Source organism: Pseudonaja textilis, chromosome 6 (assembly GCF_049901715.1).
Source record: "Pseudonaja textilis isolate UNSWEBS1 chromosome 6, rPseTex1.2, whole genome shotgun sequence".
NCBI classification, from domain to species: Eukaryota; Metazoa; Chordata; class Lepidosauria; order Squamata; family Elapidae; genus Pseudonaja; species Pseudonaja textilis.
The window spans coordinates 42,936,588-42,951,392 of NC_141995.1; the positions used below are offsets into that span (position 1 = coordinate 42,936,588).

At 34.5% G+C, this 14,805-nt stretch overlaps 1 protein-coding gene across 3 annotated transcripts in view; it reads right to left on the bottom strand.

The window, feature by feature from the left end:
- Positions 1-390: 390 nt before the first annotated feature.
- The window catches only part of GALNT7 (polypeptide N-acetylgalactosaminyltransferase 7), a 34,887-nt gene continuing 20,472 nt past the window's right edge, over positions 391-14,805 (bottom strand). The window contains exons 6-13 of one of the 3 annotated variants that reach the window (XM_087936411.1): positions 14,610-14,792; positions 14,271-14,453; positions 12,654-12,771; positions 11,306-11,428; positions 8,803-9,021; positions 7,064-7,162; positions 5,910-6,038; positions 399-3,309 (exon numbers count right to left, since the gene is read on the bottom strand). In XM_087936411.1, the coding sequence (XP_087792537.1) occupies positions 3,172-3,309; positions 5,910-6,038; positions 7,064-7,162; positions 8,803-9,021; positions 11,306-11,428; positions 12,654-12,771; positions 14,271-14,453; positions 14,610-14,792 (1,192 nt within the window). In that variant the 3' untranslated portion in view covers positions 399-3,171. Of the gene's footprint in view, positions 3,310-5,909; positions 6,039-7,063; positions 7,163-8,802; positions 9,022-11,305; positions 11,429-12,653; positions 12,772-14,270; positions 14,454-14,609; positions 14,793-14,805 lie in introns of all 3 variants that reach the window. The other 2 variants (XM_026699689.2, XM_087936410.1) reach the window with 2 other exon arrangements.

Genomic DNA, 14,805 nt, shown 5'->3' on the forward strand with positions numbered 1-14,805 from the left:
TTATGTAGCTTTCTTGGTAAAAATACAGAGTGGTTGATCACCGCTTTCTCCTGTATAGTATGAATTAATGCTGTTAATATGATAATCCCTTCTATCACCTCCCTATGTTGCTTATGGCCAAGATTAAGTGTCAACTTGCTTTAACTTGACAGCTAGGATGACCTTCGTGAGTTGGGTAACCTTGTTGGAAATATGAATGATTGGCACATATTCCTGTTATTGTTTGTTCATCTCATCCCAGAATCAAAACCCATCCACTATGATGAGGCAGCACAACAATCCATCCATCCATCTATGAATCCTTCTTTCATGTATGCATTAAATATATACTGTATATACTTTCTCAAAATATCTTGATTATGAACATGACCAATTATTGGTACAAACATATTATAAACCCACAAGTTAAAATTTATTTCTTCACCTATAAAACAAGCAGTCCAGAAGATATACAGAAAAATCCCCAGATTATTTCTTGTAAAACTTTTTTAGATTTATACAATCTTTACAGAAACATACAGTGTATCAAAATCTGCATAAATCAAATTTATAAAATGAATAAAAATGCATAGTGATCAACTTACAGAGCAAGGACATGGGATCTACTTCTTAAAAAGCAGGTTACAGTATGAAAAGTCATTAGAGTAACGGCTTATAAGATTTACGTTTAAAAATACAGATCCATTCTCACATACAGTATCATTTTAAATGGATTGCAACAATACCCATTTAGCACAAACACACCTGCACAAAGTGCAATCTCTTTCACTTATGCATAGTAATATGATTAATATATATTCAAAAATGAAATAATTTCATTCAAGGAAATATTAAATGTGCCCAGAAATTTTATCACCTTTTCCCCATCTTCTTCCACTTTTATTTCTAAGTTATTAACACTTTTTAATGGAATACCCAAAAGACAGATAATTGGAAAATAAAATCACCCTAAAACTAAATTACATCTATCTGGTCTTAAGGTCAACATTTATCCTTTTAAATAAAGAATCTCCATCACTCTTTTAGTAGATAAAATCAGTGCCAAAGATTTGTACTACTGAAATTATTTTTGTAATTCAATATACTCCCTTTTTACAACCCTATAATCCTTTAATTTGTGTTTGGGTTGGGGCAACTGGACGTAGCCGAGTGTTTATTGGATGGGTGCCCTACCTGAGGCTACTCATTTTCAGTAGATTTTTTTTTTTTTGCACTCTAGGAAACATCTGCTGCCACCTAGGATTGACCACTCAACCTTTCGAGTGGGAGACAAGCGTCTTCACCTCTAAGCCACCATGCCACTCATTTTTGTAATTCAAAATAAAATCATCTAATTTTAAAATGAATCTGAATTCATTGATTCTATGCATTAAATATTTTAGTAGAATATAGGTGTGCAGCACTTCACACCAGACCCAGAATGTACTTATTGAAATCACTCTTTAAGACTGAATATTTGGACATTTTTTTCATTCTCGCCAAAAATGTATTTTATTAACCAAACGTTTTTTTAAGTATTCTTTTTGAATTGGGGCTGAGCAGTGCTTCCAAAATAGTTTGGAAAAGGTGATTCAGGAAGTACAGGAGTGTGATTATAGAACCTACATGCAACTCTAAAGCAGTTTTTGATTGCACAGCTTCCCTCTTCATAAAAAAATGGAGACAGATACTATATTTATATCACTGAATTCTTCCAAGTACATTTCTGAAACTGAAACAGACTCCTAGCACAATGTTAATGTGCTGTATATATTTAATCTTCAATGTTTGATTTTCTCTTCATGCTATGGACAAATCTAATGTCTTAATTAAACTATTTATTTGGAAGAATGAAGTTCTCAAGTTATGTTCCAAAGAAACAAAGGCTCAATCCCCAATTCTACTATACATGGATAGATTTCTTACCAAATTCTGCCTGTAAAATAATTCAGAAATTGTTAAGAAATTGGATTCAAGTTTATGAACTGAATTAGATAAATTTTGCTATTGCATATTAGGCATAATTTTTCATTTCTGACATATTTTGTTATGCAACGAATAATATAGCAGGGAAATTAGTGCTTATATTTGGAACAAATTCCACGGGGCATCAAATTAGAGAAATCCTAATCTGTTTCAGTGCTATTTCACACAAATGGTTCATATTTAAATGGTTCATATTTAAGTGCTACCCTTTATACCAATGTAATCATTCAAAATGTTCAAGATGTTTAAACATTACTATTTTGGACACCTATGTCACATAAATGGTATGCTTTTTGCACCAATTATTTAACGTACTAATTAGTAATAAAGAGTATATTAGTAAAATTAGATTATTTAAACATAATGAGGGCATTGCAAATGTTTCCTGTTCTTAATAAGAAAAGAGAGACTTCAATATATTTATTCTGTAGCGAATTAATCTGGTTAGTTGAGGAGGAAAAATTAAGGAGGCACCAAATATACTGAAGATTCTTTTTTCAAAAAAGCAGCATGACTGTGAAAGAAGGCCACCTTGGCTATAAACCTGTGGCAGTGCTTAGTAAAATGTAAAAACAAACAGTATATAACAAGTCAATAATCCCCATATTATATACCAAGCTTTTTTCAAGTGTGAATGTTGGAATTAAAAAAAAAACTGCCTGCAAACCCCTGAGTGTAATCCCAAAGAAGACAACAAATACTTGGATCCAATTCTTTTGCTTGTGCCCAAGTGAAAGGCACTTATACACACCTGGGAAGTTGCCGATTTTCAGCCCTTTACACCATTCAGAAAGTTTACAGAAGGTCCTTAAGGAGGGCTCTGGGATATGGTTGTTACCATTAAGAGGAAAAGGAAATTACCTCTCACCCATGTTTAACCTCCTACTACTTTGGATCCAAGCTTGTGCTTCTAACTTTGTTCCAGTGAAACAAGTCAGAGCACTTTAAATGATAAGTCAGAGCATCTTAAAACAACATCCTAAAAGAAAGCAAAGAGATGTAAACATCTATTGACGTTTAAGGTAAGAGCAGTTTTTGTAAACATTAACTGCAGATGATAAATCTATCACAGTTCATCTAAGTCCTTTATCCAGATCAGGACATTCCAGGCTCCCAGCTATACAAGTTACCAGTTGCAGCAGTTTTCAGGTTACTTTCAGTTCTACACAAATTACATTTGTCAGTAGGTAGATGCAGCTATTTTTTCTACACGCTTAGGATATTGTTCATTTCCCATTTTTGTGTTGCTTTATTTGAGTCACAATCTGAAAGAAATACTTGATGTAGAACCTCTGAACGGTCCAAACATTTCCCTGATGAGATGTGAGTAAATCTATGAAGATTCTGAAAAGCAAAAGCAATAAGCTATTAGTTTTCAATTAAAAAGAACAAATCAAATTTAGTTTTTCTTTAACTTCTCAACAGCAGAGTAGGAACATAGATTAGGAACTATGTGTTGGAGCAACCTGTAAGCCTGACAACTCTATGGATCTTGAATTTTTGACAAGTTTCTGCTATTTAATTATTAGATTTACAAGAAAAAAAATAAAGGAATTCAAATATATTGCAGTAGCAGTATATACACAAAAGAGAAAACAGATCCAATAAAAATATTTTCTTTTTTGAGCAAGAAAATAAAATTCTGTGACTGAAGCTTTGGGACTTAGGTATATGAGTAGATAAGTAAGAGATGTCTGTTGGAAGATTCGGTTAGGAAGAGTGTGACCCTCCTGGTCCTCAAATGACTTGATACCTTCTATCACAATCTCCTGGACCAGCTCTGAAGGGTGGAAGCATAAAGCTCAATTTTATAATGGTATTTTACCTTCCCGAAAGGCTGATTTCAAATGATTATGGTGGAGGCTAAGGCATCAAATATGCAGGAGCTCCAATATGATTCCTGCAGGAGTCAGTCTTTCTGTCCCATTATTCAGCTTCTAAATGTACATTCTGGGAATGGTCATTGGTAGGCATAGGCAGAGGTGGGCTGTTGCCAGTTTGGACACAAACTGGTTGTTTCAATTCTGTGCAGTTTGGAGAACCAGCAAATCAGACCACTGGCTGGCTCCACACCCTGCTCATTTTTCGGGCTGTTTTCGGCCATTTTTCGGACTTTTAGAATCAAAGTTTCTGCCAGAACGGTAGCCTTATGTGCCAGTTTTATGCTGCCCATCGCTACTGTTACTCTTCTCTTCATTTTTACTCATCTACAATGAAATCCCTCATCCCTGAAAGCCTCTATGAATGTCAAGCCAGTACAGGTAGTCTTCAATTTATAACCGCAATTAAGCCTAAATTTACTGTTATAAATTGGGACCTCATGCGACTGGTCTCCAAAGTTACTGTTTTTTTTACATCATTAATGTAATGTGTCAGTCACTAAGCTAACACAGCAATTGTTAAGTGAAATCATTTTCCCTAAAGGGTGTTTTTGCTAGAAACCAGAAGAAAATGCTGGAAACAAATGCAGCAAAAAATATTACAAATGACAGTTATGTAACTGTGGGACATTGCAAACAGTCAATTCAGTCAGCTGTCAAGTGCCCAAAACATGACAACAGCGTATCTCTCTCTCTCTCTCTCTCTGTGTGTGTGTGTGTGTGTGTGTGTGTGTGTGTGTGACAGAAAAAGAAAGAGGGAGGGAGGGAGAGAAAGAGACAGACAGACAGACATTACATGTTGCAAATAACCAGGGTAGTCTACTGGAACTTCACACATCATTAAATAACCACTTGTAAATTGAAGACTATTTTTAATTAATAATTGCTCCTCTTCATAATCCCAGTTACACAACAATATATAACATACATAACAAGAGAAACAAAACACTAACAAAGCAATCCTGCCTACTTAATCCATCCCACCACACACTAACTTAACTCTGTAAGATCAACTTTCCCTTCTGAATTCTCACTCCCAGAAGAGAGTACATAAAGTCCTCTGTATTCTTGACTACCACTTGCAGACTGAACTCCTTCCCTCTTGCGGGGAAGGAAAGGACTATGAGCTGGTTCTGGGCTGTCGTCAATATCTTTTTGAGAGGAGATGCTAGAGGTTCTTAACAAGGCACTAGTTTGCCCACTCAGGAGACCAAGTCTGGAACACCAGAACAACTTTCTCTCTTGTTTAACCTTTCTTTTTGGTAGGCTCCTGAGTAAGTGTAGAACTAAAGTTGTAGAAAGTTCTAGAAGATGGAGATTTTCTAGAGCCTTGGCAGTATAGGCAGCTGAGCCCAGGGATGCTATGAAAACAGGATTTTTGCTCCCCCACCCAAACAATTAGGAAGCCCCTGCTTAAAAGATCCCATTTACCAGTACATATAGCAAAGTGGGCATCCTCTGTCACAGTTTCCTTTCTCTGGAGTACTTTGCCCTGGAAACGAGGAACATCCCAACCCACAAGGCTTTCCAATCCCTTTGGAGTATTAAATGCAATCACTGCTGTCAGCATCCTATGAATGTTATGTTATTACTTTTAGTGCTTAATTGTCAATTGCATTATTTAATTATAATTTTTCATTGTATTGTATAATGGAAGTAAGCCACGAGGAATGCAGTAAGATTTCAGGTAGCGGACAAATTTTATAAATAAGTAGGAAAGTAAGTAAATAAGTAAGACCTATAGGTAACACACTATTGGTGTGACTGCAACTTCTTTATCTGTCCCCCTGGCCTTTTAGAATCACAAAATAATACAAACATACATACATTCATACATACATATTAGGACTATACTACATTGTGGAAAAATTCATTAAATCTTGTTCATAACCAGTAATCATTTCTGTGATGGACAAGGCAGTTACATAGAAGAACCCATTCATCCGAAGATAATATTTCATGTCTAGCTAAACCTGTTTTATGCTATGATTTAAATCTATATAAAATTCATAAACAGAATTAATCATCATTATCCTAATGGGACTCTAAGCACTAACCAGATACCTTAAAGTACTGCCACTCCTTGTGTTCATTTAAATTGCAATGTGTAATCATAACTTTTGATCCATCAGGTCCTTTAGTCAAACACTGGTCATACTGCATAAGTTGGTTAGCTTCATTAATTCTGAAGAGCTAAAAATGAATATTAAAAACAATGCATATTTTGTTCTAATAAATGAAAAATGTTAACATATAAAATATGTTGTGTACAAGTAACACTGAAATCAGCCTATAAATATAATTAAAGAGGCATTCTTAAATATGTATTGGCAAAAATAATGACAAAAAATTAGAAAGCTATATGCTAAATATTACCATTTGAGGATAGATTTGAAAGTACATCTATTCCTAGTTAAGAATCTGAACTACTATATCATACATATCAAATATATTAAGAATGCGTGAAACAAGCACAATTGCAATATCTACAATCTATAATCTGATGCACACAATTGAAATAACTTGGATACGCATATTGAAAATAGAAATATTTTATGGACCAACATTTTATTAATATCCAGAAAATCTTTGCATTCTTCTGAACATTGAACATTTAGTTCAAATAAATATAATTTCCTGCAGAAGGTTCTGCAACTTCTGCATTTCAGCTTCTGAGTTCAGAAAATTTCAGAACAAAGTTTATTTGAAAGACTAAAATAAGGGAAGGGTACATAGAAATTAAACTGTTAAGTCTTAAGTGCACCCAAACACAGAGTGACAATATTATTCCTGTTTATATGGCATGAAAGTTATGGTAGTAACTTAAAATCTGTGCACTTTAGCTGCTTTAGTTTATTTGGTCAAAATCATATAAACTGAAGCAGAATTACAACCCAAATCTCTTTACACATAGTTTCCCTGTATATATTACATTCAAAGCAATTTATATATTTTTTAAAAAGAGAGATAATTTCAAATAACTCAGTAAAAGAGATTACAGTGTACACAGATTTATTGGGATAAGGAAAATGGGACAGTAATAACTCTTATGACACCCACATACACACAAACAATAAGAAAATAAATTTGTGATATGATGTTTATATCACAAAAATGTATCTTGGATTGGGAAAGAGAGCAGCTTCCAATCTAAAATTCATAAGCAATTTATTTAATATTTTGGCTCACAACTGAAACTATTATCTGATTCTACTTACTTGATTTCCTCCCATTCTGTGGCATGGACCGAGTTCCACAAAGCCTCCATTGGTATGACCCATGCTATCTATGCAGTATGCTGTTTCAAAACCTCTAATCTGAAACACATTTATGATTTACCCTATTGTTACAATAGTAGATAATAATAATAATAATAATAATAATAATAATAATAATAATAATAATAATAATATAGAAAACTATCATTTGTAAACCACAACAAAACAGCTTAATAGAAACCATGCATATATACAGGTAAATAGTGTATCAAATAACAAAAAATTCAAAGTAAACCCTGTAAATCTCTTTATAATTAATGCATGTTGCATTCACTCTCAAAGGAACTTCAGATATGAGGAACCTAAGGATCTCCAGATATTGGTGAACTATAGCCACAATCTTTTTTGTGTGTGGCATAGTAGAAGTTGCTGAACTGTAGTTTACCAACATCTAGAGGCCATAAGTTCCTTAGCCCTGGATTATGGAGCACTAAAATGAAAAACAAGAAAGAGAATTTGTGCATATATCTAATCTTGTTTTCAGTTCAATTACGAACACAGAGAACCCTCTCTTTATAAATTCCACTGATTGTCTAAAGCATGGTTTCCCAATAAATGACATACATAAATGAATCTGTCCTAAAATTTTCTACCATTGCCACAAACTGCATTATATATTAAAGATTATCTCACAGCAGCAACCACAATAATCAATGAAGTCTAATGAAATATTTTGAAAATATCCGCTGCATGAGAATAAGAATTATTTTTGTTACAGGCAAAGAACGAGTTTATTTCAAATAAGTAATCTGTAGACAAAACATTAATGATGTGTGATATCATACTACTTATGTAAAGCAAAATTAATTCCCTTGAATCGTTTTCAGTATCTATTGTTTTATTTCTCTATATTTGGCAGATGCCAGTGGGCAATTATCTGAATCAGTGAATGGCAAAATGGTCTTGGCAATAACTGCAAACATTATTTTAAAATTTTCCATATTTTTGTCTTGGTTTTTTTCCTATTTTTTTTAAAGAAACAGTATTTTGCTTTGTTTGTCTCAATCTATCCATCTCATAAACGAGCATCATTAGGAACAAACACTTCTTTACTTACCCTTCTCTTTGCCATGTAAATTCAATTTCATAAAGACAATACTTATTTTAACTCCTGTTGGCTTTTACAAAATGCTGAATACAAAATTCTCCTCTGGAAAAAGCACAAGGGCCATTCTATCCATAACAATTAAGTTTAAAAATTAGATGTTTTCATTTTTATAGTGCCTAACCCTGGGAAACAATTTCTGTTCATACAACTAATACTGACATTTTTATTCTTTTCCAGACTATAATGCCTAAAATCTTATATTAATATATCAATATCTGCTACTTTTTGCAATGGTTTACAAAAAAACTAAATTTTCAGTTTCAGCTCAGGCAACAATATGGCATATATATATATGTAGTTGACAGGCAACTCCTACCTGGAAAATCAGCATTGATTTCTGACAAATTGGTTTTGTTCAGAAGGTCTGAATTTAATTTAATATGGTTTAATTTGTGATCGAATATGATTCCATCAGTTTCAAATACTGTAATTCCTTTTCTACATATAAGAAGACACCTATTTCTTACAAGATTCCTATACCGTCCTCATCCAATATACATTTTTAGATAGACAATGCTAGTATTAGCTCAGGAGAGTATTAAAATACTGACTTAAATGAAAGATTAGTTACCTCTCCCCACTCCACATTTCTAGGTGGCAGAGGATAATGAGAAGTTATATCATAGGCTATTTCTTCCATAAACCATTTAAAGCTTTTGCATTTGTGATCTTCACGGAATTTTTTCAGGTCTGATATATCACCATAAGCTAGTGCTTTTGTTTCAGGACGACTAGCATAGAAATAATCTTTGAATTCATCCCACCAGACCTCGACAACACGGACATAGTTCTGTAAAATACAAAATTAATGCATACATATAAAAAGGGGAAAGCAAATATAGATAGTCCTTGACTTACAACAGTTAATGTAATGAACTACATTCATTGGAAAATACAATAGCGCTGATAAAAATGACTTATGCCCATTTTTCACACTTATGACTATTGTAGCATCCCCATGGTCATATGATTAAAATGCAGACACTTGGCAACCAACTCATATTTTTGATGATTGCACTGTCCCAGGGTCATGTGACCAACATTTGTGACATTTTGACAAGTAAAGTCAATAGGGGAGCTAGATTCTCTTAACAGTGTTACTAACTTAATACTTGCAGTGATTTACTTAACAACTGTGGCAAGATAAGTTGTAAAATGGAGCAAAATTCACTTAACAAATGTCTCATTTAGCAACATAAATTTTGCACTCAATTGTGGTCATACATCAAAGACTATCTGTATCTTACTTGACTGATTTTATTCCAATCTCTTATTCAAGAAATGATATTATGAATGAAGGGAATATTTCACACAATGATTCAATTTGCATTTTCAGTAGATCAAAACGGATTTAAGTAGTTCACTCTATAAACTTAAGACTGCTATAAAGAAGGTTTAATCTCAGTCACATCTACTGCAACAATGTGAAAATTGGGACCAAAGAATATTATCCTATTATCAATTTACAGGATGATTAGTAAGCAATTATATAGAAAACTTTTTATGTACTTTTATTTAATAAAACTAGGGGTGGAGAAGTTTTACAGTTTAAAGACTGTATTTAGAAGTTAACTGTCAAGTGTCAGCAGTACAATTTAGATGGATTTCCAGAGAATGCAAAAAAGTTGCCTGGGATCACTGAATGCTCATCTATTAACTAAATAGGGATAATTAGAAAACAATTATAAGGATGTGCAAAATTGTCCAATTGCAGGATTCAAATTAGATCTAATTTAATTTGATTTGACTTCAGTACAGGCAGAGGTTGTCTATTCAATCTAGATCTGTTAAGCAATATATCTGAATAGGCGAATAGGAATTTCTGCATTCCTATTCATTTCTGGTGTGGAGGGCATGCAGGGTGTGGTCTGCACTCTGGTGGTTCTGTGAGATGGAATGAGCTTCCGTCACTTTATCCCTAATTCCTTCCCACCCAGCAGTTTGAAAGCATACAAGTAGATAAATGGTACCACTTTGGTGGGAAAAACCTAGCTGAGTTCATGTGTGGAAATCAGCACTGGACCTGGCAGGACGTGGGGTATTGTGACCCGAGAATGAGATGAGGCAAGACTGGAAAAGGAACCTGGAAGAGCTATCAACCTGTGTACTGCTAGCTAACTGGTATAAAGTTCCCCTCAGTGCACCAAGGATAGTTGTGTTAAGTGCCAAACAGAATGAACTAGCAGTTTAGACCAGGGGGCGCCACCCTTGTGGACCTCAGGGACCACCAAACTTATAATGTTAAATCCCGCAGACCAGAGATCCTGGGAAAATCCCCAGAAAAGTCTGCAGGAAAATTCCCCACTCTGTTTTCCTATCGATCAATCATTCTTTATTTGGGATTGCAGGATACCATCTCCAGCTCCATTCTCCGGAGGTGGGGAGAGAGACTTTTGGCTTCATGCAAGGAAAGAAGCAGAAGCACAGGAAGTCTTTCTTTCTCTCCCCCAAACTCCGCCAGAAATGAGTCTTTGTGAGACTTGTCGCACCAGCGCAGCCTCTTGGAGCAGGATGCCTTGCAGGATCCCAAAGACTCATTTCTGGTGGAGTTTGGGGGAGAGAAAGTCTTCTGCTGCTTTTCTTGCATGCATACAAAAGCAGAAGAAAGAAGCGGAAAGAAGCAGCCCGGTGGCCAGGCCAGGCGCATGGGGAGAATGGGGCAAGTTTCCCCACCCCCATTTCCCCCCCTCCCCTCACTACCTCGTTGTTGTTGTTCACAATGCAAGGGACGCAAGCCTTGTGTTCCCGTGGGCCATGTGGGTGGCGCAGCCTTTTGTTCCTGTGTAGCCTGGGTTAATTGCTTTGGGAGGTGCTTTGGTTATGACATTTCTCTACGGACCACCAGAATTTTCTCGCGGACCACCAGTGGTCCCCAGCCCACTGGTTGGCGACCACTGGTTTAGACTGTGTAGATTGCATTGTGTATCTAGCATGTGTAGATTTCCCTGACATTTTATGCCATATGTTAAATAAGTAAATACATCTGGTGTGAATCTATACAGCTTTAATTTAATACAATCATTAACGTGAAATGATGTAGAATTATATTAATATTTTAGGGACATAAGCATTACCTTTAAAGTAGGAGATGATCCAACATAAGCTGGAGGTGGATTTCCTTGCCATCCCTGGAGACGATATATGTGTCCAACACGAGAACAAGGCACAAACAGTAGCTTTCCTCCACACTGCCAAATCTGAATATATATAAAAAGTGTTTAACTGACCTGCACTTTCAGCATTACTATCGAAAGGACTGAAGAAATATATCTTCCCTAATTAAATCTAATGAGCAGTTACATTTTATCTGGAAGAAAAAAATATAAGTAATGTCCAATATTAAGAAAGTAGTCAAGACTGTAAGAACTGGGTTTATTCCAAATTATGAAGTCATGTCTGCAAGTTATTTTAGAGACTCATTTCATTTTGTAGTCTTACATTAAAACCAAAAAATGCAACATGTCTGAACCATATTATTTTTTCAGACTGTAGTAAAATGCTAATTAGGTTCCAAGTTGATATATTAAATTTTAGCACAATAAAGAAATACAATTTCTGACCTTAATAGTAGGATTTAACTGAAATAAACCCAGATGTGGCTAGAGACTTGGAAGATATTATATCAATACTGTTTTTTGTTACCAAAATCTTGATATTCTGAATGGTTTAACAGAATAATTTTAAAAAAATTTGTATCTGTGTAGGCTTAATCAGAAATATTGTTCCAGTTCATAAATAGACTTCTGCTTTTATGTATTTTTGTATTATTTCATCAAAAAGATTACCCAATGACAAACTACAACATGTATGGTGAAATTGAAAGCCTCTCTATCTAGCCAACAATTTACAATAATTCACTTTGTAAAAATATTAGGTATAATTGTCAGGGCCACAGAAGTGGTTCAATTTGACTCCTGATTTGATTAAATCCTACATACAATGTACAGCATTATTCAACCTGACTGTTCAAACTTCAAAATTACAAAGTGGTTATTTTAAAAAGTACCATATTTTAAATCTTATAAGAGTTCTCCAACTTCACCCTATGCAAATTTCCTTTTTAAGCCAAGCTCCCAAAATATTAGGCAAATAAGGTACAAATTCAAGATCCCTAAATGTGCTATTTTTAAAAGTCCTACAGAAAAACAGCTATACTTGGCTTAGAAAAATAACCCCAAGAAACAAAACACTGGCCTTAAACTATAAAAGAAAACAAAAATAAATTTAAGATTATCCACAATGAAGGATTACTTAACTGATAATGATTACTTAACTGATATTACATAACTGTCTATATAACCTTAACTAGAAGCAGGTTATAAGAATGGAGATGGCACTTAGTCTCTTTATCAATGAAGTCACAAAAAGTGATCACACATTTACTTGAAAAATGATAATAGACTCTCTGGAATGATTGTTCACCTTGTAAGATATTTCAAAGTTTTCGCCACCCCAGATTTGTAGACCTGGATCATAGAGGCCTAACTCAAAAAAGAAATCACGTTCAATGGCAAATAATCCACCAGCCATCGCAGGCGATCTAGAAGATAGAACAAAAAGAGTTTGCATGTAGCATGTCATAAATTGTTATTTTATTAAAGAAACAGGGAATAATTTAGATATGCAGAAATTATAAAGCTTTGATTCTGAAGTCACAATAAGATAATTAGAATTTAGGAATACTGAAACAGATTAAATGTACTAATTCAGAATAAATTAAAACAGGTAAAGGTTAAAAAAAAAAGCTCTTAGTGAGCCAAGTGACTGGAATGCTTTGCTATTGCTAAGTTTGCTAAGTTTCTACTATAAACTACTGAAAAACCTTTATTGGATAATGGGATTTGAGAATGGGCCAAAATATTTTTCTGCTACAGAGCAAGAATGTTTAATTAATTTATCAAAGCTTCATAATTTCAATGAAATGTATCAAATTTAATAAATCACAAAGTAAACTTTAAAAAAGTATCCATTTTTTAAAAGCTGCAGGAAATGATTAAAAAAAAACCCATTTCTTTAGCTAAAGAGAAAGAATCTTTGAAAAGAAAATAAGCCAGGTTGCATTGTTAGTGAAGAATAATTGAACCAAAAGCAAAATATAGGCCTATTAGTATAGGAACAGGGAAAAGGGATATTAGAATAATCTTTCCAGGTAGGTATAGTTTCTTTTTGAACATCCATTTTATTGGGGAAAACAAATTAAAGAGAATTGTAAAAATCAACAAAATCAAAATATTTACAGCAAATGTGTCATGCAATTTGTTATCATCAGTGTTAATAATACTTCAATTTATCAGGTCAACTCTTTTCCTGACACCAAGCTTGAGAGAGCTGTGGCTAAAATGTTCTCCAGCCACAGAGCTGTTCTGCAGGAGTAACCTTGTCAAACTCTTCACCCTGGATGTGTTCTCTGCTTTCTTTTGGGGTGGGTCCAGCACTGAATAGAAAATCTGGGCAATAGCGCAAGCATTTACAATTTTCTGTTATGGTTTCCCTTTCAGCATAGCATAACAGAATATCTTTATCACACAACTAAGTAATTGAAACTAATCTCAGCGTCATTCAAACGTGTTAAAATATACAAAACAAAATAATATATAAGGCAATTCAATACACTAGAAACAGGCCCAAGATGTCAAAAGGGCAGCAAGCTCACACTGATACCAACATGCTCTGCTATTTCCCATTTTGATGCCTGAACTGTCTCATTACTTTTCTAGTCAACAAGAATAATAACCATGCACTGAAATAGGAGACATTCATAATTTGAAGGATGTGCAAATTAGAACATCCATTCTAAGCAACTCCTAAAGCAGCAATTATGTATTATATATGTTGCTTAGAAAATAAGAGTAGATAAGCATACCATAAACAAGTTGCAAAAGTTAATTTAGATATATTAGAAATGCTTGATCACAGGTTAGTGAATAAAGATAGGGTTTATTTAAAGAATTATTTTTAAGAATGGAAGATCATGCAAGTATTTAATAGGTCAGTACATCCTTAAGAAAAAGAAAAACATATAAGCCATTTAGTGATTACCGATACGGCTCAGTTTTTGTCTTTCTCATTGCCTTCTCACGTTTGGTCAGGGGAACCCTCTTCCAGAGCATGCTCCAATCCCATGCTCCTCTAGCAAACCCATCTTCGTCACCACCCCCTTGGGGTACAATATTATAAGTGTTGCCATCTATGACATCTATAAGCGGCACAGTACATGTGGTTCTGCAGGATTTTGGATGATGATGATGGTGATGATGAAGAAAGGCATATGGCACATTTAAACGAACCATGGTTCATGGAAAAGAAAGGGGGAAAAATGGAAGAATTTAGGTAAGCATGAAATAACAAAGATCAGTAGAACAAAACGGTGTTCTTTACCGATATGGCTCAGTTTTATATTTTCGTTTTGCCTTTTCCTTGTGGCTTAATGGAATACGTTTCCATAGCAAGCTCCAGTCCCAGGCCCCTCTGGCAAAGCCATCTTCATCCCCGCCTTGCTGTGGTTCAATGGAATAGTCATTCCCATCTATGTAATCTATTAGAGGCACAGTGCATGTAGTTCTGAAATATTTAT